General features: G+C 50.1%; 1 protein-coding gene across 1 annotated transcript in view; it reads left to right on the top strand.

Moving 5' to 3' along the window:
- The window catches only part of ZNF618 (zinc finger protein 618), a gene marked incomplete at both ends in the record, with an annotated part of 156213 nt that overhangs the window by 91993 nt on the left and 38218 nt on the right, over window positions 1-26002 (top strand). Inside the window, 5 exon segments of the mRNA XM_084272315.1 lie at window positions 3826-3921; window positions 6578-6655; window positions 13819-13857; window positions 23058-23103; window positions 23105-23139. Of these exon segments, the coding sequence (XP_084128441.1) occupies window positions 3826-3921; window positions 6578-6655; window positions 13819-13857; window positions 23058-23103; window positions 23105-23139 (294 nt within the window).

The raw sequence follows: 26002 nt of genomic DNA on the forward strand, positions 1-26002 counted from the left end.
CTGAGAAATAGTTGAAATGTTTTGAGGAAAGTGGATGCTTTCTGTAGATAATCAGATTTAGCTCAGGAACAGGTTTTACAGGTTGCTGTTTGGTTTTCTGATTGCTACTCAAGTTGTGGGAATAATTTTCTCTTGGCTGGCTGTGGTGTGCCTCCAACACAGCACTTCCTATCCCCACCCCAAATCCAGCAGGGATGAGAAGAAGCTTTTTCTTTTTTATGTGAACATCCGACTGTCCTCTCCTCCTGCTCCAGGGAAAGGGCTTCCTGCAGGATCCTGGAGAGGCACCACTGAAGGGACTGTTGGCTCCAACATGGAGCAGGTCCCAGCAGAGACTTTTGAGACCTTCCCAGTGGAAGTTGCTGATAAAAAGAAGAGCAGTTGGATCATGTGTCTTTCAAGGGACTCAAGAAAAAGCTTATTTGAGCTGCCCAGTATTGCTGATAGGGTTGGTTTGTCTTGTAGGGAAAGAGAATAGAATTATTGATGTTAGGTTTTCTCCTGGTTTTTGCCTGATCATTATTCACACAGTTGGAAAGAAACCCTGGAGGGTGTCGTCAGTTGGTGATTGTATTGGGAGCATCATGGCCCTGCCTGTCCTTCCATCCTCAACACAACAGCCACTGAGAACAGCAGGGTGGGAGGGAACTGCTCTTTATGCAGGGTCAAAAACATCTAGGGGAAGCCTAAGAAGTCTGTAACTGGTTCCAACTTACATATCTTCTAGTTTGGTGGGCATACTTCGTGTATGCTCGGAGTGTTTGTGTCCCCACAGCTCTTTAGAGGTTGATGCATGGGCAACCCTGGAATGCAGAGGTGACCCAGGTATCCCAGGAGGGATGGGTGAAGAGACTGCTGCTGATCAGAGGCAGTAGGAGCTTCTCCTTCAGCTGTAGTCACCAGCCCAGGGCAAAAACACCTGCAGACTGAGTGTCAGCCATGGGGGACCCTCTTTTCCCCATGGCTTCTGGCTGGGCAGCAGCAGCTGATCTGCAGAGAATGTCCCCTGAGTAGACTATTGCTGTGCAAAGTGGGGAGTGGGCTTTTGCTGTTGGGCTGCTTGGATCTACACCATCATGTTGTACCTATGGAGAGTGTTGGGGTGGGGGGACACTATTGAACGTGCAGGCACCGTGAGGAGAGGGACAGAGAGTTATTTACTAGTTAACAAGTGGTGCTTGAACGCTGTAGAAAGTAAACTGGAGAACTTCTGTCTGGAAGGGCCTTTTCAGATGAAATGTGCATCATATTTGTTATTTTATAGCCTCGTGCTGGGTCTCTTTAAAGGCAGCTTGGTCCTGAGGCGATTGGCAGTTGGCGGCTGATGCCTTTGTGAAAAGAGCCCTGTAAGTGCCCCCATTCATCCGCCACTCACAGGACTCTGGCCTGGTGGGGAGGTGGCTCTGAATAACTTTTCTGTTTGGCCACCAAATAACTGTGCTCTGTGTGGACTGACCGTGGTGCCCAGATATCAGTTCCTTGTGGTTTCTTGAACTGGCTCCCAGTCAATTCTCCTGGTCCCCTCAGTGCCCACAGAAGCCACAGACAGGCACTATTTCCAGCTGCAGACATCTGGGTGACTCGCACAAGAACCCTCCCGTGCCGGCTGCTGCGCTGGCTGCTGCTCTGGAATGGCTCAAGACCCCAAACAGCTGAAGATGTGGGTACCTGTCTCCGGAGCAAAGGCTTTGTGCTCTCTGCTGCTGCTCACCGGTGCTTCCAGGAACTTCTTCTGCCTGAAGCCTTTCTGTGGTGTGATCTGCTCACCCAGTATGTAGATGGTGCAGAAAGGCAAGGCCTTGGTAGGACGTTACTCACCTTCCTCAGGGAAACTGAGATTGGGGGTGTCAAGTTATTTTTTATAGTAATTCATGATGCAAGATGAAGTGGTGAATCAGGAATGCCAACCCCCAGACTGTCTCCTGTCACGCTGTGCTGGGGACGGTCAGCTGAGTGTCTGAGCTGGGGCCACGGTGCTGAAGGCTTCAGGGCACACGTGGCTCCAAGTGACAGACAGTTTTCCTGCCGGGCTCAGCTCCGGGACTTGGCTGAAATTCCCATCAGAAGATTGATGTCTGTTCCCTGAGTCACACAGCTCCTGCAGGAGCCTGCTGGATTTATGATTTTACTTGGAGCAGTTTACAGCAGGGATTCCCAGCTCCGCTGCTGCTACTTGCTTGTGGTGTTTTCATCACAGAATCACAGAATCCCAGGGTTGGAAGGGAGCTGGAGAGCTCATGGGGTCCAACCCCCCTGCCAAAGCAGCTCCCCAGCTCATATTGCACAGGGCGGCGTCCAGACGGGGCTGGAATCTCTCCAGAGATGGAGACTCCACACCCCCTGGGCAGCCTGTCCCAGGGCTCTGGCACACTCATTGGGTAAAAGTTCTTCCTATCCCCAGCTTGCAGCCATTGCCCCTTGTCCAGTCCCCACAGACACTGAAAAGGGGCTGCCCATTTCCCCCTGCATCCCATCCTGAAGATATTGATAAACATGAATAAGGTCCCCCCTTAGTCTTCTTTTCTCCAGGCTGAACAGCCCCAGCTCCCTCAGCCTTTCCTCACAGGGGAGATGCTCCAGGCCCTTCATCATCTCCGTAGCCTCCTCTGGACTCTCTCCAGGAGATCCCTGTCTTTTTTATCCCAGGGAGCCCAGCACTGGACACAATACTCAGATGAGGCCCGGTGTACACTGCCTCCTGTTCAGCTACACAGTCACATCTCTCATCTCTCCCTCACTTTGAACTACTCCAGACGCTGTTTCCATACCTTTGGAGCAGCCCAGCCCCTGCAGTGGACTAAAGCAGGTGCAGAGAAGCAAGGTTGGGTGGTGGCAGTGGCTGCGCTCCCCCAGCAGAGGAGCTTTGTGGGTTTGAACCATTTTCCTTTCAACTGCTTTGCCACTAAAGTCTTGCAAACCCCATGGGGTTCCCCTCAGGGCATCCCACGCAAGGAGAGCCAACAGAGTGGTTGGCTGCATCCCTGTGCTGAGCACTGTGGCTTCAGGTCCTGTTCTCCTCCCGATCCACCAACCTGCCCTCCCGCACGCTGGGTCTCCCTGCCTCAGAGCTGGCCCTTTCCTGGCCCTGCACAGCTCAGGGACGTGATGTTTCCTGCTCTTTCCTTCTTGGCTCTTGCTGGCTTCACATGCTGGCCTTGGGCCAGGGTCATTTGAAGAGCTCCAACACATGAGCATTTCTCAGGGCAGGGGTGTTGGGGAGAAGGGCAGAGAAGTCCACGGTGAAGCTTCCTAGAAAGGAGAGGAAGAGAAATGGCATTTGTGTTGTAAATCAAGAGAAAGGGGCAGGGAATGTTTGGCTGGTGGTGTTGGATCATCTTCCAATGTTGGGAATGCTGTCAGGACAGTATTTGTGTTTTGGAGGACAGAGTTGATCAGGAAAAGCTTTATATGGGACTGTTGAAGCTCCCAGCCTGGTCTGTGCTTTATGAAAAACAGTTTGGAGAGGATTTTTCAAGTAATGCATTAAATCAGAAATGTTTCTGAGGCAAAGTGGAGAGAATCCTTCTGCTTTGAGACTGTCAGCCTAACATGCCCATGCCTGATTCATGCCGTGAAGCTGATGTCTCCGTTGCTGAGCTGCTCAGCACACATAATTCAAGAGCACTTTGGATTTTCCCTAGTTACATGAAATAAAATAGTGTTGCAGAGGCCTTAAGAACTTCTGTGTGACCTGTGGCATCTTGTTACCAAGCCACAGGGACAGATGCCTCTTGGGAATTTTTAATAGGCTTCAGCCATCGTTAGTCTTTTGGAAATGCATCCACTTTAAGGGCTCTTTTCTGATTTTTGTTTTGCACAATTTAGATGGAAAAGCAGTGGAACGTGGCTCTCCCGTTGGATATACACGAAATCGCTATTCAGGGACCTGGATTTTTGACCATGCATTGAGATACACGTCCGGTATGTGATGGAAGGGTGTGAAAGTCTAACCAGGGATCAGGGAGCAAGGGACATTACTGATGTAATGCCTCTGTTGCCCAAATTCCAACCGCGAGGCTGGGCAGAAGCCTGGCAAAACTGAATGCACCAACTAACCCAACACCTTCCCCATCTCCCCACCTACTAGAAACAGCTCTAACTTGCATGACACATCCTGATATGGAGAATGTCTTGACATAAACTATGGCCAGTAGCAGTGTCCAAAGCAACAAGGGCATGTTCTTTGTAAGGCCTTAATCCATAGCCATGCTTGGGTTTTTTTGCCACGTCATCTTTCCTCCACTCTAACAACATCCTTACTGTGGCGAGTCATCCCCCTTTGCTCTAACATGAGGATCTGTGCCCCCCACATCGTGGTGTGCCGACTACACAGTTGTTGCTGTTGAGTTGTCTTGGTGCCTGCAGGGCTTCAGATCCTCCCTGCACTCTCCTCAAACCCACTGTCCTCCTGGAGCAGTGCCCTCCCATCCGAGCAGAGGAGGTGGGGAGTGGTAACCCCTTTTGAAGGAGACAGCTCCATCCGATTGCACTTGAGACCTGGGTGCTTCAGGACATCCACACACAAGCACTGGCTGTGGGATGTGCTGGTCCCTCCCCTGCCTTGCTTCCCAGGCGTGAGGGCTGTGGCACCGGCTGGTTTCCTATCGGAGAGAGAAGGCATTGCAGTTACCTGTGCAGGTTATATTCTTCTTGAAGAACTTCCACATAACCAAATGCATTGTGCCATAGACCTACTCTAGAGGAAGGGAGGGGAATATAAGAAACATGAGGGAAAAAATCAACCTGGAATCCCTCGCTGCTTCTGTCTGTGCTGCCAGTGCTCTGTGTACACGCAGTGCTGTTCGGGGTCTGAGGGGGCCTCAGTGGTGTTTTGCTGTTGGTACAGCCAGGTTGGTGGTTTCTAGAGCCCAAGTGATGTGGGTGTGTTCGCCTTCTGGTGGTGCTGCTTTGGGGCTCCAGCTGGGATAGTTTTCAGGAAGGGGTTTTGGAGGTTGGTGATGAGTATCATCAGTCCTTGAGCCGGGAAGATGAAGACTGGCAGCTGCTGCTGGTGTCCAGGATTTCACTGGGAAAAAGCCTGTGTGGACTGGAGTGACCATGGGTGATGGCTGTCCCATATATGTTTATCTCTAATAAAATACAACTCTCTACAATAATTAAAAGGCTATGGAGCAGATCAGACATAGTCAACTTACTATAATATCAGTATTTTAGAGCATTTTTTCAGATGTGTACTCATGTGTCGGACTGTAGCACATTGCCACCTTCAGCATCGATGACAAAGTAGCCTCCCAAGCTCCAAAGACAGTCCCAAGTGATGTTAACAGTGATGGGCAGGGAATTCAGCACTCTTACTGGAAGGAGGGTCATGTTCTTCCCAAGCTGTGACCAATAGGGCATGGGAAAGGAAAAAAAAAAGAGAGAGAACATGGGTATGGAGTGTTCAACCAACTCAGTTGGTTTTGTTCCTGGAAGGAGCTCACTTGGAGTAGCACCAGGTAAGTATGGCTGCCAAACGCTGGCTGGGGCTGTTATTTGGATGTGTGTGTGAATGTTTGTTCTTGTTTGTGGCTCATCCCCGAGTTTTACTGATCTGCATGGTCAGGAAGAGGTTGTTTCAAGGTTGCCTGAGGAAGCATCCAAGGAAATGAAATGCTCTGTCCACACAACGTGCTGTTCCTCCCTCCTTCCTCCCACCTCCTCTCCCAGTAAGCGCTGCTCTCGCCCGCTGAAGAGCGCAGATAGGATCCCAGTTACTTAACTGCTGATGGACACCTAAGAAATGCAATACATTTTGCACATGAGAGCTTGAAAGGTGAATTTACAGCCTGTTCACCGAGCTGGAGTGGGAAAAAATAAAGGTTGAATCAAATAACTAAGGGAATTTCTGCCTGTCTGTCCAGCAAGCAGAGGAGGCAGCATTCATTGCGTAATTCCATCACTGCAAATGACTCTCCCAGCTCTGTTCCTACGGTTCCATTTCAAATGACTGTTTGCAGATGTGTGTTTGCTGGAATTAGAGACACAAATTGAGAAGAGAGACTACTGCGGTCACGCGTTTCTTCCTTAAAAAGGTCACAAGTTCTATTTGTATCTATTTGGTTTCCTCTGGGTGGATATTTACCAAATCTCTGTGGGTTTCTGGAGAGATTTGTACCTCCTGCATTTCTTGAGAAATTCTGAAAACTCGGTGCCTCAAGATAACATATTGCCTTCTTATTTCAGTTGAAAAGCTTTTTTTTTTATTATTTTCCCATTCCCCACTAGGAACTTACTGAAAAGTAATTCAAGGTTATTTCTGTCCATAGGAAATATTAGTCATTATTATGAAATTATAAGTCAGGCTATTTTGAGAGTGGCCCTTTCATGTTAGCAAAGTTAGAAAGATATACTGAAAATGTAAGTTCAGGGTAATATGCCAAGGAATCTGAAATAAGGCTGAAAAAAGAATTGAGTCTGGGATAGTGATTTCCTGCATTTATCTCCATGAACCTTCCAAAAATTACTTTGCTGCAAACTGCATTCTTTTGTCCCCAGTTTATGGATAAGTATGTGGTGAGGTTGTTTTTCCTGATCTAATATGGTGATGTATATACTTCTCTCTCTTGTTTTTCAGGGTCCTACGAGTGTGGAATATGTGGGAAGAAATACAAGTATTACAACTGCTTCCAGACCCACGTGCGAGCGCACAGAGGTATCTCACTCCTGCTCGAATCCTGGGGAATCCTGGGGCAACACTGAGGTTCAGGGGGTTATTTTTGGGAAGGCCTTGAAGTTACACTTGTGTCCCCCTTTCCTAGGATAAATTTTGGGGCTGTCTGAGCTGTGTGGCTCCCTACTCCAGCAATATTTCTTCTGAGGTCAGGAGCAGCTCTGGCATTCCGCGTGGTATTTACTGCACGGGGCTCTCTGGGGGCATCGGGCTGTGTTGGAAGAGCTGCAAATCAAAACAGTTTCTCCTGGCAAATGATACCACTTGTCAGCAGGGTAGTTCCCTCCGTAGGGGTGGGCATCTCCACAGAGATCCATGTCCTGGGTGCTTCTGCCCCATCAGGTGCTTTAGCTCATCCCTGTTAAGTCAGGATGAGAGGATACCAGCTCAGGTGGTGGCATCTTGAAGTTGCCCAGTATCCCTGCTGTTGGCTGAGGGCACTTTCCAGGTGTGTTTGGATGAAATACCTGGTGCACAGTCAGGAGTGGGTTTATTTGACTTGTCTGTGAGACTCCCCAGTTTGATGTTGCTGAATTGCAGGAATGGGAAGTTGTGTGTGGTGTTTTGTACTATTAGTGTAGTTTGTATATCTGGAGAAACACCTATCTGAAAGAACAGAACAACAGGGACTCCAAACTAGCTCATGAGACTCTCAGTGAGTTTAGTTTCTTTCACAACTCAGTTGAGTGCTGAAGTCTGTGTCTCAGACTTGTAGAAGCTTCTGCTTTAGCTCCTCAGTTGAAACTACCACTATAGATGTGGACTTTGATAAATGATTGACTGGAGCATAAAGGAAACTCCCAGTGAAAAGTTTTAGAATCCAGGACTAATGAAGGTGAAAGCAATGCTAAACTCTAAGTGTGTAAACGTTCTGAAGTCAGCAGATGCAGGGCTGAGAAATGAGCACATGTCCTGAACTGCTCAGAGCTTCTCACAATCTCATAATGCATCCTTTAACTGCACAGTTGCATATTCCTGCAGTGCTGTTACACATCACAGCGCTGCTTCTGTGTCCTTAGATACATGCAGAATTGTGTTTCAGTGCTGGTGTTCCTTTCTAAATACCAACAAAATTCCTAAAAATCCTTTAAATGTAACTACAAAATAGCTTCACTCTGCAGCTTAAGGGAAAAAATCCCCATAAAATAACAGTGAGCAGCAGTTATTTGCTGATGTGCAGAATGTTCTACTGTTGCATCACAGCATTGCAAGGATTTTGCAATAATAATTGCACTGTTTAGATTTGGGACAAGGATTGCTTTTATTTTACTTCTCTTCCCCAAATGCTATTGGGATTTTTCAATTCAGCTGGAATTTTAGGAGCTATGTTAGTGTGAGATCACCTCCTATTGTGTCATCCAGTTGATTTGTGTTTAGACATCAATTTGCTGTACAGCTCGATTTCACAATCAAAATAGAAATGATCTGGATGCATCAATGTACACACATACAATTGATACCTGTAGTTTTGTTCTGAACTCAGCAGAGATGATTTTACCTATTGCTTCCAGAGTCTTTTTAATGTGTAGTTAGAGAAGATGGAAATTTTCAGCGTTTTGAATGTGGAAATTTATTAGCAATTTTCCCATCAGTGGTGGAGAAGCACAATTTATAAATAGGAAACTTAGGAAATATTGTTTTGTGTAAATTGATGCATGCTGTAGGAACATTTAAAGTGCATTTGAATTGCTTTAAGACAATAAAAATCACAATGAGATATTTATTCATGTGCATGCCTCAACAAGAAACTCCAAACTGAAACTCAGGCCAGCTCTGAGAATGTGATTCTCCCAGAGACAGAACCAGAGCTGGCAGAGAGCACTCAGCCAGTGCACCTGCCTGCAGAGGAATAACATGCTATTATTAAATGTGCACATTGGCTGTAGGTAGGAAGAAAGAAGAAAGGGTTGTAGGGAGCAAAGCCCTCTGTGATATTCTCCAGTGAGAATGGGATTGTACTGGTAACAGTGCTGGGGAGAGTGGAAGCGTGCTGGGCTGAAAGAAACCTCTGTGAGATGGGGGTTTGGCTGAGGATGTGACTGGTGTTGCACCAAAGGTGAGGTAGCTCGGTGGTTCCACACACTCTGCCTGTTCACCCTGTGGATCCTCAGGCTGTGCCTTGGATACTACCCCAGTGTGTTGGCAAGGCAGCTCTCCTAGCTCTGCTTGTCCTGGAAACGAGGAGAATTGAGCTGCCTTGGCCCATCACGTGCAGTTCTCAGGTGCCAGAAACTCAGACCCTGAGTCTCTTAGTCATTTCTTTTTGGCTGGGCAAGGGAGGAGCTGTATTGCAGTGGCAGGACCTGGCAGTCCCTCTTTGCCTGATGCTTTTTCCAAGCATCAGCCATGGTTTCCCTGAGGTCTGGGCCACCCATCAGTCACCTAACGTGTGCCTTTCCCTAAAGGTCTGATTGATCCTGGCTCAATTCACCAGCTTGGCATCAGAGTAGCAAGAGCAAACTCAGACCCCTTTTTCTTCTCTTCAGGTGGTTTCTTCCAGGGCTTTTTGGGCATTCAGGCAGAAGTACCTGCTTTTTGTGATTTGCTGAAGGATACACCCCTTGCCCATGAACTGCCCACTGCTTTTTGCTCTCTTGTATGGTTCCTGTGTCATTAACGGTCCTCAGCCAAGCTGAGGGCTGGTCCTGCAAGTGGACAGAGCTGGTGATGCAGTGCAGGACAGCAGACAGCATTTGTGTGGATGTGGACCTTCAGGGCAGAACAACTGAAAAACCCAGCCAGCCAGCCCTGCTGTCATCGTTCAGTGGCAGCTCTTCTGCCCCTGTGATGGGTGGTTTGGAGACCCTGAGTTGTCCTTGCTTTGAGCTGGGTTATTTGTACACCTCAGTCCAGGCTGTACCAGAGGAGCTTGGGGCTGGTGGCCAGTGTCTGCAGGAGGTCTGCTGCCCTCTCTGCTCTTGCAGTCACCCCTTAGTACCAGTTGCTTGATTTATCCCACACAAAACTTAAGATTTCTTCTCATCCTTTGACCTGGCCAGGTCTACACTAAGACTCTCACACTGGCAAAATCACATTTTGCTTTGTAATGATCCTTTTTGGGAGAAATTTCCTAGATTTTTATTTGATTCTATAACTGCTCCTGTCTGCTCTCTAGCTCTCCATGGTAGAGAAGCTGTGTTGGAGGTGACCTGTGTTCTTTAAACTGATTTTTTTCCTGACTGACTTCAGGAACGGGTATTTTCTTACTGGAAAATGGGACGTTTTCTTAGTTTCTTGAGCCTTCCCTGTGGTGCTCAGCATTGGCTGGAGAATTTCAGGGAGTGATTGATGTCCTGGCAGTTTGCAAGTGCAAAGGCTTGAGGCAGCTCTTATTGAAAGCGTGCTGCCTTGCAGGGGGCAAGCTCCCTTTCTGCTCTGCTCCCAGAGCTGAGATGCAGGCACGGAAACCCCCGCGTAGGGGGTTCTGCAGAGAACCAGAGCCGCAGGTGAGACATTTACTCACTCTGTGTTATCAAGGAAGAAATGAAAAGGTTCTGTTCCTTTCCCTTCGCCTCCCTGAAATGCACAAATAAAGTAAAAATGAAAACCCAACCAAAAAAAGTGGTGGTGTTGAGCTGAAAGGCTCCTCTGAGAGCTGCTCTGCAGCCCCGCGGGATCGCGGCTCCTTCCTCCCGCAGAGCTGCTGGGGTTCCACAGGAGCAGAAAGGCTCCGTGGTGCCGGTGCCGATGGAAGGCTCTGGCCCAGCAGGTTGGAGAGGGGTCAGAGGAGCCACAAAGATGATCAGAGGGCTGGAGCAGCTCCCCTACGAAGAGAGGCTGAGGGAGCTGAACTGGTTCAGCCTGGAGAAGAGAAGGCTGTGGGGGGACCTCATTGCAGCCTCCCAGTCCCTGAAGGGAGCAGAGGAACAGGAGGGGAATCAGCTTGTCCAAAGGGTAGACAATGGCAGGACAAGGGGGATGGAGTGAAGCTGAAGGAAGGAAGGGTTAAATTAGATACTAGGGGGAAGTTTTTTACAGAGAGAGCGGTGAGGGGCTGGAACAGGCTGCCCAGAGAGGGGGTGGGTGCCCCATCCCTGGGGGTGATCAAGGCCAGGTTGGATGGGACCCTGGGCAACCTTGTGTAGCTCCAGGCCTGGAGGTTGGTGGCCCTGCCTGTGGCAGGGGGTTGGAGCTCTGTGATCCTTGGGGTCCCTTCCAACCCAGACCATTCTAGGATTCTGTGATTCTATGAACTCCAGCCTATGATTCTATGACTTAGGATTCGCCTACATGCAGCCCAGGCCTTAACAAATGCCTCACTTGCAGCGCTTTTTGTTGAGCTGTGTGGGGTTTTTTCAAGCCATTAGAAGGTTTGGATGCTCTTCAGGAGTTAGTCAGTTAGAAAGTTTTGTTTTGTACAGTTGGGTCATATTTAAGCAACATGAGCAGCAAAACATCTGCGTGTTTTGAGTCAGGAAAATTATTTCACTTCTAGATTAAAAAAAAAAAAAAAAAAAGAGGCTGAAATTACTTTATTAGACTTTCAGAATATAATTTAAAAACCTCTGGGCTGAGGCCAAGGAAGGGAGATTTTTACCCAGAAGAGAATTCAGAAAGCAAATGAAAGAAAATAGCAAGGCTCAAGTTTAACCCTCGCAGGATATATTGCCTCTGGGCTAATAATTGGTGGAAGTTCCTTGTTTCCAGATAAGCATTTCTGGGCTGAATGATGGTTTTGCTAAAGTTGTTTTTCCTTATTATTTATTCACATGATTTAGTTGCTGCATTGCCTTGCTCTGAACCTCTCTGTTACCTTCCCACACGGCTGTGCCGGCCAAGAGGCTGATCTACCATCATCCAGATAGGTGTGGAATGAGCTAGAGAGGGATCTTCAGGCAGAGTTCCTGGTTTAACCAATTGTTAAAAATCTTCACAAAGCTTTTAAAGTTTCATATTAATATTTTCCAAGAGTGGATTCTGCCTGATTCCAAAAATATGAGACGGAAGATGACTCCTTCAAACTGGGACTATGGAAAAGTGCATTTTTTCCAAAGCACACATTTTTGGAGTCTTGAGTTGGAGCAGTTCTGTGACTGAAATGATTTTGAGGTGAGAAGTTGAAAATTAATAGTGAAATTACCATTCCTGAGGAGAGATGATGTTTCTGAGCTCAAGACAATTTGGCTTCATTTGTATGATTCTCTCCTACTAAAAAATCACAAGATTTGGGGGGGTCCATCACCCTCTGTGCTGCATCCCAAACATCCATTTTTTTTACTGCACCCATTTCCCAGTCTACAGCAGATTTTTAGAGGAGATGCAGAAAGTTACTTGAGACACAGGAGTTAATTTCCTTATTTTCCAGCTTTCCTGCTGATCTCCCGACTCACTTCTCCAGCTTTCTCAGAAATTGCTCTTTTGTTTTAAAGCTGGAATCACTTGGTCTCAGCCCAAAGGTGGTTTAGAGTGGGCTGTTAGGGGATTTTTAGGTTGGATTTTTTTAATTTGTGAAGACTTGAGTCTGTATTATGACTAAGAGTAACACAATTTCTTACCCCAGTTCAGAAATGGCTGCTCCTTAAACCTTTGTGTGTTGCTTGGTTCATGTTAAGTTTGACTAAAGTACTTTTTAAAGCTATTTAAATGACAGAAATGGCCTGGTGCATACATTGTACATATCTTTTATGGTGTATTTATGCTGTTGTCTGTGAACGCCAGGACAGCATTTTGCAGAACTCCATTGTGCCACAGCTAGCTTTTTCCTTGAGTGATAGGTGGTAATTCAAACAAGTAGCAGCTGTGGAAAAATACAGGGGGTTTGACTGCTGAGGTTTTGCAAATGATACTGAGGGTTTCTGATCTGGCCCCTCAGTTTGTGAAGTTGGGCCAAGTTAATATCATCGCCTAGAAAAGTGATCTAATCAGGCAGGTTAATCAAGTAGAAATGTACAAACTCACAAGTCCACTATCATTTGTTTTTGTTGGTTTTAAGAAATAAGGAGATTAAATGCAAACTGTTCATTATTTAAGGCTGCAAATTTTAAATGCAGAACTGCTGTGACATTGTGCAGCTGTGGTTTCCAGAGCAATGTGAGCCTGATTCCAAGAGACAGACGGAATATTTTGAAACCTAGTTATGTTATTAGATAATGTGACATACAGTATATGCAATTTAGGATGAATATGAAACACTTCAAAATGGCTTGGAAATCCTAATAATTTACGATCCTTGACTTTGTAACGTTGGGTTTTGTTTTCCAGCTTGCAGCTTTGCCCGTTGCCTTCATTGAGGGCTTGAGCGTGTGCTTCTTGCAGTCCCATGTGTTGTAGCAGAGGGAGCTTTTTCTCCCATCTCCTCCCATGAGCCTCACCTCATGGCCCATCTCTTGCAGGGGCTCTGCTGTCGGTGAAGGGGAGACCCAGCAGTGGAGCAGGCTATCCCATCTCCCACAGAGGCTGAGCTGGGTGCTCTGTTCAGTTTTTTGCACTGAAAGCACTTCCCCAGGAATTGAGCCCACGAGCAATGTAACAAAACCCTCAGTAGAAATGATGAAACTCATCGTCATCGGTTCCGTTAATGACAGTGGGGCTGGGGGGATGCAGCAGTCCAGTCCCTGTGCACCTCAGCCAGGAGGGCTGCTGGGTGGCAGGGGCTTTCCTTGGGCAGAGCTGCCAGGGTAAGGGGAGAATGGCAGCTGCTGTGAGCCGCACTAGCAGATATCCCCTCATACCCTGCGCTTCCCCAGAGCCCAGTCAGGGCTCCCTGAGGCTCCTCAGAGCAGGCTCACTCTGCCCGACATGGTGGGGGTGTCCCTTCTAGCCATCCTGTTTGGAAACCAGACACCTGCAGCAACTAGAAGGAGATCCCCAGTTTCCGAGGCTCTTCCCAAGGCCTGTGGCAGCTGCATTTAACAGCAGCCCTCGAGGTGGCTGGTTCTGCCCCGCAGCTCACGCCGGCATGGCTGGGGGCTTCTCAGAGCCTGTCTGCCAGCAGCTGCCGCCCTGCCGAGGGAGCCCAAGCCTTTCACAGAGGCAGCCACATCAGGGAGGTGCCCCTGGCCAGCCTGCGATGCCGGGTACCATGGCTGGAGGAGGAGAGCAAGGGAGCGAGAGAGGCACCGGGGATGGCCGAGGCGCAGCCCCGCACTGTCGGACGCGGGGCAGAGTCGGCCCTCAGATCTAAGTGCAGCTCTTTCTCTTTGCAGACACTGAAGCTGCCTCAGGTGAAGGAGCCTCACAAGGCAGTAAGTACTCCTGGCGCTGTGGGTGTATAAAGGGGGGACGGGGGCCTGGTGTGTGCAAAGTACTGTGGGTGTGCTGCGGTGCCCAGGGCCCGTGTGCAGGTGCTTTCCCCTCAGGGGTACGGTGCGGGACCGCAAGGCCCCAGCCATCCCTCGCCCCCCCTCGGGGGTCGGGGCGGGGAGCGGGGTGGCGGGTGGCTCAGGAGCCGGGGCCGGAGGCCGAGGGGCCGGCGCGGCCCTTCCCCACAGGCCGCGGCTGCGGCGCGGCGGCTCGGCCGGCAGAGGGCGGCCGGCGCCGCGGAGATGGCGGCGGCGGTGGGCGGGAGCCGCGGGGGTCGGGGCGCCGGGGAGGCCGCCTCAGGGCGCGGCCTCCGCGGGGAGAGAGGGGCCGGGGCGTCCCGGCTGGACCTCGCGGGACTCCCGTAGGGAGCGGAGCGCGGTGCCCGCCGCTGGGCGGGTTCGGCCCCGGCGCCTCAGGGAGCTGGGCAGTGAGCGCGGGAGGACATGGAGGGCGGCTGTGAGCTGCCAAACGCTCCAAACTCTCCAGTGCCATCGGGGCTCGTAGGAGTTTTAAGCCTGAAACTTTGTTATTTGGGGGGCTGGGGGTGTCTCTCCACAGAGGGAGGATGTTACACACCAGAGCGGGTCCAGCCCCGGCCCCTGAGCAGCCCTGGTGAGGAGCTGCAGCAGCAGGGCCTGTGCAGCAGGGAGGAGGAGTGATGGGGAAGATGGAGCCAGTGGGTTCACAGTGCTGGGGGAATGAGAGAAAATGGGCATAAAGTGGTAAGAAGAGAGCTTCAGGCTGCATTGAAGGAAAAGCTTTTCCCCGTGCTGTGGAGCAGGCTGTCCAGAGGTTATGTCTTCTGCTTCCTCCAAGGCTGACAAAACCAGCCTGGCTCAAGTTGCAGGTAACGGGGTCTGAGCTCAGAACAGCCCCTGCTTTGAGCAGGAGGTCAGACCACAGACCTCCTGAGGTCTCAGCAGACCTGACTTTGCTGTGATCACATTAGGTAAGAGCCACAGGCTCCATTGGAAAGGTAAGTTACCAACCTTGGTAGTTACTGAGAGCAGCTTGGAAGCACCAAACTCACCCTGGATTGATAGGAAAATATTAAATAGTAAATAAATAATTAAAAAGTACAGTGATACCACCTTTTCTGAACTGAAGTTGCTTCAGGCCTGTTCTGTGGTAGGTGAAGAGTTGGGGTTAGCATGGGGGAGTCTTGGTTTTCTATCTGCAGAAAGAAGTAGGACTGATTTTCACTGCAGGCAGCGTGTGAAGAACCTCAGCCCTGAGCTGAAATGTCCCAGTAGCAACCAACCATCATACAGTGTATACCCACTCCTGGTGCCCACAGCAGGGAAGATGCACTCTGCAGCTGGGCCCTTTCCTTTGAGCCAGTGACATGTGGTGTCCAGCTCCATACAGGGGATGGAGATGTCTTCCCAGGCTCCTATCACCTCCTCTGTTGTCTGTTTTTTCAGTAGGTGCTGTGCTGCCCATCAATGTTTTACTTACCCTGAGTCTTTACAGGCTCTGAGTTTTGGCACGGGGACATACTTTGTTCTGGGCTAGGTTTTGTGCATCCTGGACTTGTTTACCTGGGTGTTGGACATGGTATCCTTTTTCCCAGAGCTTGGGAATCAACTGGTACACAGGGATGTGTTTTGGATTGTTTCTTTAAGTCAGCTTTTCCCCTTCTTTTGGCTGAGGACAGGGCAGAGTTGAGGTATGGAGAGTAAAAAGGACAAAACCTATGAGGATTCATCCCTCTGCTGGACAAAACCCGTGTCATTCCAGCCATAGAAGGATTTCTGTGGCCATAAATGCCTCTTCTAAGTCTCTGGGAGAGGATAGGGACAAGCAGCTGCCTTGTGCACCAGGCTTCAGAGCTGCTGTGGTAGCAGTGGGGCTGGAGCAGGGAGCAGTAGGAGAGGCAGGGACTGCTTCCATCTTCATGCAGGGCTGTACAAATCTCACCCCCTCCCCAGTGCAGGAGTTGAACCCCTTTTTACTGCCACTCCCATGGCTATCCCAAAACAGCCTATCTGAAAGAAATGGAGGGAAGACTGACCCAGCAGAGCAAGGAACCAGTGTGTGGTGGGAAGGTGATGGGGAGGGCAGGACCACCACAGCCATCCCCCTGTGCAGGGACTGGCTGGGTGTGTCACCTGTCTTTCAGGCTGCCCGGTCGGTGCTGCCATTCCTGAGTGCAGATGGTTGTAATTTCCTGACAGAGTCACCTTCCCCTTCCCCTCCTTGCTGCTGCAGTGAAACAGTTCAGCTGTCTTTCCTGCCTGTGCCTTCCCCTCTGGGGCTGGATTAAATCCCTGGCCTTGCCTGGTTGCCTCTGCACGGCTCTTCTCCTTTTCCCACTCAATGGCTCTCTTGTTTCCTTCTCAGTCTGTTTGCTCCTCGTATATTTTAGGAATTTTCTATTTATCTTTCCTTTCCTGCTATTTTTGTTTTGCCTGCTGCTCCACTGCTATTCCTCTGTGACCCGGGCTGGCTGTTTACACCCTTCCCATTACAGATGCCTGTATTGTTCAGGTCTTCCTCTGCTATTTCTATCTCATTGGGAACCTCTAGGTTCATGGGCTCTGCAGGCACAGCTTGCTGCCTCCTTCCAAAATGTCTCAGTATTCAAGGGATACAGCAAGACTGTTTCCTCTCCTGCTCTTCTCTCTGGGGTGTAGGTTGCATCCACCCCAAACTGGTGCAATGAGAAGCATCCTTGACCAGCAGTGGGTCCTTGGCATTAGTTAGATAACTAGAGCTGCAGACTTCTAAAAGCTGTTAGAGTTTTCTCCTTGATGACTTTCTGGAAGCAGCTGTATGTTACTCACAGCCACAGCAGGCACCTGAAGAGTTCTGGTGAAGTTAAAACTTTGTGTGTCAAGTGGGGAGGCATCTGAGCTGCTGCCTCTGCAGAGCACAGCAGGGGCACCTTGGGCTGGGTCTCAGGAGTCACTGAGTGTTGGTGTCAGTTGGCTGTGTTGTGCTCCAGAGACCTACCCTGAGACAGCAAGTTGTGTTGGTGCTTGAGAGGTAGGGTCTGCACTTTGCCATACTGGATCTGGGAGCAAGTCATGGGTGGCCTGTTGGGAGGATGAGTTACTGATGTGGTGGGTGAAGCAGCGTTGCAATGTGCCTCAGCCTCCAGGTCTGAATGACAGTGGTAAGGAGGGGCTGCCATGGGAACAGCTGGCCTGGCCTTGTTTTCCTGGTAAGAAGGAAGCCATGGGGCAAGCTGGGATGCACCTGAGGCCAGCTGGATGCTGCTTGCTTAAAGAGGAGACAGTGGTTGTTAGATTTTCCAGCTGGGAAGGCACTTTGAAGACTCCCTTGAGGAAAAACTCTTACACTTGGTTGTTTTCAGCCTTTGGGGTTTTTAGTCTATAGATTTTGTTTCAGAAACTCCCCCCACCTTTTTTTTTTAATCCATTCTTGAAGGGACACAGATCTGTTGTGTTGAGGAGAGGATGTGCTTGTGGGGACACAGAACCATGGCTTTGGGAGCTGCTCTTCTAGCGCTGGCTCAGGGTCCAAGACCAGAATTCCCCCACATAAAGAGAAGAAGACAATGCAACCCACAGTGCTAATGTGTTAATAAAAAGCCTTGTCTAACTGCTACCAACTTTCACTGGCAGGGAGGAGGAAGGGAAGGGAGAGGCTTGAAATTAAAAGAACCCTTCCCATTTTACAGTTTTTCCCAGGCAGAGGTGGCCAGTTTGACACCCAGGGCACTGACTGCTCCTGGGGAAGAGTCTGGCAGCCTTTCCAAGATGCTCATGCACCTCTGTGGTTTCTCCAGACTCTGGAAGTGCTGGGGAAGGTGGTGTCATTCCCTGTGGAAATTCCAGTCATGCTTAGGGGGGTTGCAGCCTTTGGTAGAACAGTCTCCCTCCCTCCCCTCACATACCACAGGAAATTCTTGGCAGCCTGACAGATCACTAAGTACAACCAGTGGCAAGCAGGGGTCCACGAGCCCTGCAGCAGCAGGGACAGGGTGCCAGAGGCCTCACCTCAGAGTGAACAGGTCTTTGCACTGTGCTGGGGGATGGAGCAGGTTTGTTCACTGGGTGGTGGTCAGTGCATGTCACAGTTTGGGGACAGTAGTTTTAAGAGCCAAGCTGGCACCATGGTTGGAGCAGCAGGTCCTGCCCATGGCAGTGCCTGTACCCAGGGCTGTGGTTGGGTTAGGAAGAAAACCTGAGCTGGTCTCCATGCTGACAGCTTGTTTCTGGGCTCATCTCCAGGAGGTAGAGGAGAGTAAGAGCTTCCACTAGCAGAGTCCCTGTCCTAGAGCATGGTAACCTTCATTGTGGCTGGATCTGTAACTCTGTTACAGACTATGGATTGAAATACTCAGGCTAATGGATTCTGGTATTACTCTTTCCTGAGGAAAGAGGAACTTAAACACCAGAGCATCTCCCAAACAGCTGCAACTGGCTCACAGAACTCACAGCTGGACTCGTTGCCCATGAAACCTTAATTCTGCTGGGAGTGCATGGGCACCTAAACTTTGGTCTACATGTTGTACTGCTGCATCTTCTAACAGTGTCTCTGCCTGTCTGGACCAGTCTAGGTCAGAATTAATATTTCTCTGGCAATTGTTAATATATCACTTGCCCAAAATCCTAATGGCCTTTTAACACCTGTTTGCAAAGTACCAAATGTTAACAAATAAGAGTAAATAGTGCTTAGTCCCTAGTACGTCCAGGCCTTTTGCCTGGATGAGCCTCAGCTCACTTTACAGAGGAGTTTGGTGTTCTGCAGGTAGGTGGGGAAGCAGCAGGATGAAGAAAATGACTTGGCAGAAGCAACCAGTGGGCAAGTGGCAGAGACTGCAGGTCTGTGGGCTACCAGCCCAGTCCCTGTCCGCTGGGCACAGCCTTGTGCTGGTGGATTGCTTTTCTGTGCCCTGTGAAAGACAAAAAATTGCACAGAGAAATGGGAAGGAATGTCTTTAAATTGCACCAGGAGAGATTTAGGTTAGATATCAGGAAGAATTTCTTTACTGGAAGGGCTGTCAGGCATTGGAACACACTGCCCAGGGAGTGGCCACCATCACTGGAGGGATTTAAAAGATGGAGTCATTAAGGATGTGATCTAGAGGTGGGCTGGGCAGGGTTAGGCTGTGTTTGGACTTCTCACCTCAACCCAAGTGATTCTATGAAAGAATTGCTAAAATATGAAGGTTTCTTAAAGCACAGCTGGTGTATGAACTCCATGTGTGTGTGGTTGGCTGTTGGGGACTTTGTGAGTGTTCCTCTTCTCAGTGGAGAAGTCCTGAGCCTGGTGGAGCAATGCTGATTAATGTTGTGGGGAAGACTCTTCCCATTCCTGGAATCTTTAACTAAAATGCTGTTGAAACAGGGAAGAATGAGGAAGAAGTGATGCTGGGGGCTTTGAATTCATCTCCAGTTTGTCAGTCAGGTTGGTGGAGTTCAGGGGAGTTTGTGGGTGATGTGCTTTGCTCTGTTCTTCTCCCTGGTAACAACTGCTTAGAGACTCTGAGAAGCCAGTTGCAGTTTCAAAGCAGGGTGTGCATGCAGGCTGTGTTGGCCATGAGTGTGGAGTGTGTGTGTGTCAGACTGTTGGGGTGTCACCAGCTGGTTACTCTCTGGTGTGCAGGAACACAACATGAAAAAGCAGTTCCACTGAGCCAGCCTGGTTCAGGTGCTTGTTCATTCCTGGCAGTGTTGCAGTTTGTTCCTGTGGCAGTTCACTGACACAGGCTGGAGGGCTGGAAGACCACTAATGGTTGTTTTCTGGTAGATCCTGTTCTTTCTGTCTCCATCCCCTGCTTTCTGTGTACAGTTCTGTTCAAGAGGCAAAGCTGGGTTTTGTGCTCTTTCTCAGAGGCAGATCCCTTGCTCGTGCTGCCAGCAGGTTACTCCTACACAGCTCCTCAGTGCTTTCCTGCTTTCCACCATGTGGGAGGCTGCTGAGAGCCCAGCAAACAAATCCTGTCTGTAAGCCCATGCCACCCTTCCCTAGGAGCACCCAACAGCCTCCTTCCCTCATGCCTTAAATTCCAGCATAAGTGGGAGCAGCTTCACTGTACATTTGGGCTTGCTGTGGCCAGCCCCACAGACTGAAAACTCCTGGGCCAGATCCCACTAAATCCCAACACTGATCCCATGTAACACAGCCTGTTTGCCTTGTGTCTGTTGCCCTTCCTGTTGGGTTGGAAATCCTTTTTCCTGTTTGCAGATGATGGTTGAAAATCAGCCATCTCACAGGTGTTGGTACTCACCAGGCATTTCACAAGCCCTGTTGTGTTACCAGGTTGCAGGAGGGGCAAAAAGTGGTCTTTGGATATTGGGTGTCACCTCCACACACCCCAGTGAGTGGCTTTCCACAGACCATTGTGGTGGGAAGTTTTTCTGGAGTGGTTGGGAAGTTCTGGCACAAAAAACCAGATCAAGAGAGGGGATTCTGCCCCTTTGCTCTGGGGAGACCTCAGCTGGAACACTGTATCCAGCTTTGGAGCCCTGAACACAAGAAGGACATGGACCTGTTGGAGTGCATCCAGAGGAGGCCACCCAGACCAGCCTGGGATTCTGTGATTCTATGGGTGCTGGGCTAAGGTAGGACATTGGGTGGGAGGGAGAGGACACTGACTTTCCTGTGGATCTAAGGATGTTGTAGGCTGCAAACAGAATGTTTCCAGTTTCTTAACCAAACGCATCCAAGCCCATCACCCAGGTGCAGCACAGCACCCACGAGGAGGGTGTCTCCACTGTGGGACATCATTGAGTTGCAGGAAGAAAAAGAAAAAAGAAAAAACTAGCATTTTTTTTTTCCAAAATGGAATACATAGTAAATATTTCACAACTCCATAAATAAAAAATGATCAGCCTGATCTTTTAAAACCCTATTTCCCTTTGGGCTCTGACTAAGCATGAGAAAGTTCAGCCTAAGAGGGAATTTATTTTAAAAAGCAGTGAAAGGTTGGAAGCAAGGATGTGGGCTGGAGGATGCCTTGCAAACATGAGCTGAGGAGGCAGAGTGCTAATGCCTTGCATGTGCAAAAACATTCTGAGGGCTGTGAATTTAAACCATTAGATTAATATATTCAGAGTTTAAAGTTTTCTTGCCCAGACCTTACACAGACAGGGTACGGTGATTTTAATGTTCTGACCAGTGGTGGAAAGATACGTAAGGGGTTTGCTGGTGTTAGGCTAAGGAAGAACATTTAGTTTTCCCAGAATCCCAGAATCCCAGGGTTGGAAGGGACCTGGAGAGCTCATGGGGTCCAACCCCCTGCCAAAGCAGCTCCCCAGCTCATATTGCACAGGGCGGCGTCCAGACGGGGCTGGAATCTCTCCAGAGATGGAGACTCCACACCCCCTGGGCAGCCTGTCCCAGGGCTCCCTCACCCTCACTGGGGAAAAGTTCTGCCCCATGTTGGTGGGGAACTTCCTATGCTCTGACTTGCAGCCATTGCCCCTTGTCCTGTCCCCACAGACACTGAAAAGGGGCTGCCCATTTCCCCCTGCATCCCATACTGAAGATATTGATAAACATGAATAAGGTCCCCCCTCAGTCTTCTTTTCTCCAGGCTGAACAGCCCCAGCTCCCTCAGCCTTTCCTCACAGGGGAGATGCTCCAGGCCCTTCATCATCTCTGTCCCTCCTCTAGACTCTCTCCAGGAGATCCCTGTCTGTTTTATCCCAGGGAGCCCAGCACTGGACACAACACTCCAGGTGGGGCCTGACCAGGGCAGAGCAGAGGGGGAGGATCCCCTCCTGTGACCTGCTGGCCACACTCCTCTTGATGCCCCCAGGATCCCATTGTCTCTCTCAGCCCCCAGGGCACACTGCTGGCTCATGGCCACCCTGTCACCCACCAGCACCCCCAGGTCCTTCTCCTCAGAGCTTTTCTCCAGCAGGTCACCCCCAGCCTGTCCTGATTCCAGCAGTTATTCCTTCCCAGGTGCCAGACTCTCCACTTGCTTTTATTGAACCCCATCTGGTCTCTCCCTGCCCAGCTCTCCAGCCTGGCCAGGTCTCTCTGGATGGAGAAGCTGAACACAAGCTGGTGGCTCCATTCCCTCTCACTGGTCATGTAGCCCCTTGCCAGCCTGAAGGTGAGCTGACATCTTGCACCATTTTGGGGTGATTTGAAGGGACTTGGCCCCTCTCTGTGAGGGTTTGGGATTCCCTCTTTCTTGGCTGGGCAGTTTGTAGCCTGAAGACCCCCCTTTGAGAAGCCTGGGAAGCACCGTGCCAGGTCAAGCCAGCGTGTTCTTAGGTGTCCTCCTGTGTTCTGAGAAAGGCCAGATGGTTGTGGGGAGGAAAGAAATGCTCATGAAATAAGGGATCTTGGACTCCTTTGCACATGGGAAATTTTTTCATAACCCCCTCTTAGGAGCTGGCTTGTGCCCTCGTGTGTGAGGGTTTCTGTGCTTTCCAAATTTCTGGATTTAATTATTATTTAATCCTTACTAATATAAGTCTGGATACTTTAATCCTCTTAAGGGGTTGCTGCTGCTGACTTTGGGCTTGGTCCTGCTTCTTTTTCAAGGAATTTTGCCATCAGACACCTTTAAGTTGAGTTCTGCTGTACGTTGCACCTGATTTAACTGGCTGTAAAAGGCAGTGGCAAAGCTGTAACTGCTGTCCAAGAAGGCAGTTGCAGTGAGGAGTAGATGGAGGTCTGCAGGCAGTGAGCTCTGTGTCTATCAAATGGAATTTCATCTCTCTCCACTGCCAGTCCAGCATCTAGCAGGAAGCCCCTAAAAATGCTGAGGAGTTAGGTCAAAGGAATTGTCTGTGAACCTGCATGGGGAATATCCAGGTAGCTTAGGAAGCCATAAATAGAACCCTGGCTGGTTTGGGTGGGAAGGGACCTCAGAGAGCCCCAGTGCCATGGACAGGGACACCCCCCACAGCCCAGGGTTCCCAAAGTCCCATCCAGCCCAGCCTTGAACCATGCCAGGGATCCAGGGGCAGCCCCAGCTGCTCTGGGCACCCTGTGCCCCCCTCCCCAGGAAGGATTTCCGCCTCCCAGCCCCTCTCCATCCCCCTCCTGCAGCTGAAGGCAGTTCCCCTGGGCCTGGGCACCAGCCCCTCTCCAGCTCTCTTGGAGCCCCTCAAGGGATGGGAAGAGGCTCAGGGCTCTCCCCAGAAGCAGCCTTCTCTTCTCCAGGCTGAACCCCAGCTCTCCCAGTAATATGTTCCTTACCATCTAGCTGCCCCTCTGGCTGCAGAAAGGGAGGAGAGGCCTCTCTCCAGAGCTCTTTGTGCTGCCCTGGGTGGAATCCCCAGAAGAGAGTGAGGGTCCCCAATGGCTTTTTTCCCTGCTCTCTGTTGTAGGGAAGCTGTAGCTGCACTCTGGGCCTGTGGGACAGGCTGCTCTGGTGGTCTGGGCACTGCTCAGGAGGGTGTTCCCAGCAGCAGGCCTGCAGTTGGCACAGTTAAGGAACGTGAAACTGAGCAGCAGAGCATGTCATGGACTGTCCCTGGCCCTGGCTGGAGGGGTGGTGCTGATACTTCATTGTCACATAAGCCTGGCTCAGAAAGCCTGTTTGGAGAAAGAAACCACCCAGCTTCAGACAGAGAGGTGACATGGATTGGAACAGGCTTAACTGTAAGACCTCCAGCCCCCCTCCCCTTTCAGAGATGCTTCTGGACTTAAGAACTATTTGGGAACCTTGTTTCCCAAGCTCAACCAGGAACATGGAATTCCTGGAGTCTAGTGCTTCCTTTGCTGCTCTCAGACCTTCTGGTATAGGAGTGCCACCCTGACCATGGAGGAGGACAAGTGGTCTCCAGGCTGTCCTCTTTTCTGTTTTAGTTTTGCTGCTTTTTCTGCTGACTGGGACCTGGAACACTGCTCAATTCTACAAATAATTCAGCAGCTATTGCAGTCTGTTTGCACTCAGCAGCTTTACCCTTCCACATTTGGAGGCTGTCCCTGCTAGCCAGCTATTTCTGCAGTGCTCTGTATGAGTGGGACCACTTAGGATTCAAGAGTATCTGCAGAGTGCCTAGTTGCTGTGGGAGGTCCCCTATCAAGTGGCTTTTGTGGCTTCTTCCATTGGAAAGGTCAGTGTGAATTCTGGGTCAGGTGAAAGTTGGTTTTCACCTTGAGAAGCCCTTAAGAAGCTCCAAGCAGCCTGCTGTGTGGAGACCCCATCGTTCTGGACCCTTAGCAGGAGGATGTGCTGTTGTCACTGCAGGGATGTCATCTGTGTGAAGTATGTAACTGCTCCCAGTTGGGTTCCTGGGACGCTGCACAGAGCTCTCTGAGCCCAGTGGGAACTGGTTTGTACAGTTTTTGTGGGCTCAGATTCCTCCACTTGCAGCATGAGTCAGGTGACCTGTATTTTAAGTAGTGAAACAGAAGTCCTGACCTTTCAACAAGTTTCTGGTTGCTCTTATTCCCTTCCTGGTCTAGTAGAGGAAAATCCACTGAGGCCCTGGGCCAAGTGCCCTGAGGAGAGAAGCCTCCTCCTCCTCCTCTGCCTGCCACTGTTGGGCACGTGTCCTCTGCCCTCCCCTTTCCTAAAGTGTGTGCTGCTTCTGCACTGAGTATTTGAAGCAAAACAGCAATAAGAAACCCTCTCAAAATATTGAATGCAACATCTGGGAAGAAGGATGACCTGGCTGACATCCCTGGGGCAGCTCCAAGTCACTGCTGAGCACAGGGGGCACGACAGGAGCCAGCCAGCAGCAGCCCCTGGGGACAGGCAGGAAAGAGCAGCACCTTCCCTGTCTTCTGCAGGAGGAACACTCACAAGCAGAGTGGTCTAAATGCTTCCAGATCCCATAGAGCTGTTTCTTGGGGTGCTTGAAAAACCTGCTTGTTTGCCATCTCAGTCTCACTGCTTTATACCTGAGGAACCACCTTGGGGGAGGCTGTTGCTTGGGGGTTTGGGGTGTGTGTGTTGCTCCAGATTAAATACGAGCTGACTGTGGGTCTGAGGCTGCAACTCCTTAGACTTCCTGGAATCTTCTGCCCTTGGAAAGTCTCTTGAGCATGAAGAAGGGGTTGGTTTACTTGCTGGGGGTTGGTTTTTAACTAAATGTCTTTTAAGCATTTTGAAATTCATGGTTTGCAGCAGTGCCAGGACACTACAGTGACTGCTCAGCTTGCAGCAGGGATGTGTGCTGCACGACTGGTCCCTGACTACCCAGAAGGGACCTCTGTGCTGCTGGGCTGATTAGTGTCTTGCCCTGATGTTTTGCTGAAATTGTAATAGTCCCTGTTCACAGACTCACAGAATGTCAGGGGTTGGGAGGGACCTCTGGGGATTATCCAACTCCCTGCCAGAGCAGGATCACCTAGATTAGGTCACACAGGAACACATCCAGGTGGGTTTGAATGTTTCCAGAGATGCAGACTCCACAGCCTCTCTGGGCAGCCTGTCCCAAGGCTCTGCCACCCTCACCCCTTGTCCATCACTGAGCAGAGCCTGGCTTCATCCTCCTGACATTCACCCTTTACATATTTATAAACATTAATAAGGTCACCCCTCTGTCTCCTCCAAGCTAAAGAGCCCCAAGCTCCCTCATCCTCTCCACATAAGGAAGGGGTTCCACTCCCTTCATCACCTTGGTGGCCCTGCACTGGGCTCTTTCAAGAAGCTCCCTGTCTTTCTTGAACTGAGGTGCCCAGCACTGGACACAGTATTCCAGGAGCAGTCAATTCCAGATGTTGGGGCTGTTGTGCTGTGGGTGGAGCTGCACCACGTTGATGTCTGCCTGGTGACAGCAGAGAGCTTGAGTCTGAGCAGACCTGCTTATGTAGCAGTAGTTGGGCTGTGTTTGGTGCCATGTCCTCAGAGGTTCAGGCTTTCAGCAGGAAACTTGCCAGCACACCTCAGTCCCTCATAGCTCTTCCCACTGGAAACTTGTTATATACAGTCCCTGGCTGGAATCTGCCTTGGTGTAGTAGGTACAACCTGAAGCAGGAAAAGCAGTGTGCAGGCTAATTCTGCTCAGTGAGCTTCTTGCAGAAAGTATTTGATGGCCATCAGCAGAGACAGCTTTCATGGATAAGAAGTCTGGCACTTGGGCACAGCCCTGAAGAGTGACCATTGGCTCAGAGTGTAAAGCAGAGCTACACATCAGCAGTCTCCTGGGTACACTGCTTGTCCCCTGGACTTGGCACCACTTGCTGGGTGTTACCTCC

The sequence above is a fragment of the Gallinula chloropus genome, assembly GCF_964237585.1.
Source record: "Gallinula chloropus genome assembly, chromosome: 18".
Classification (NCBI taxonomy): Eukaryota; Metazoa; Chordata; class Aves; order Gruiformes; family Rallidae; genus Gallinula; species Gallinula chloropus.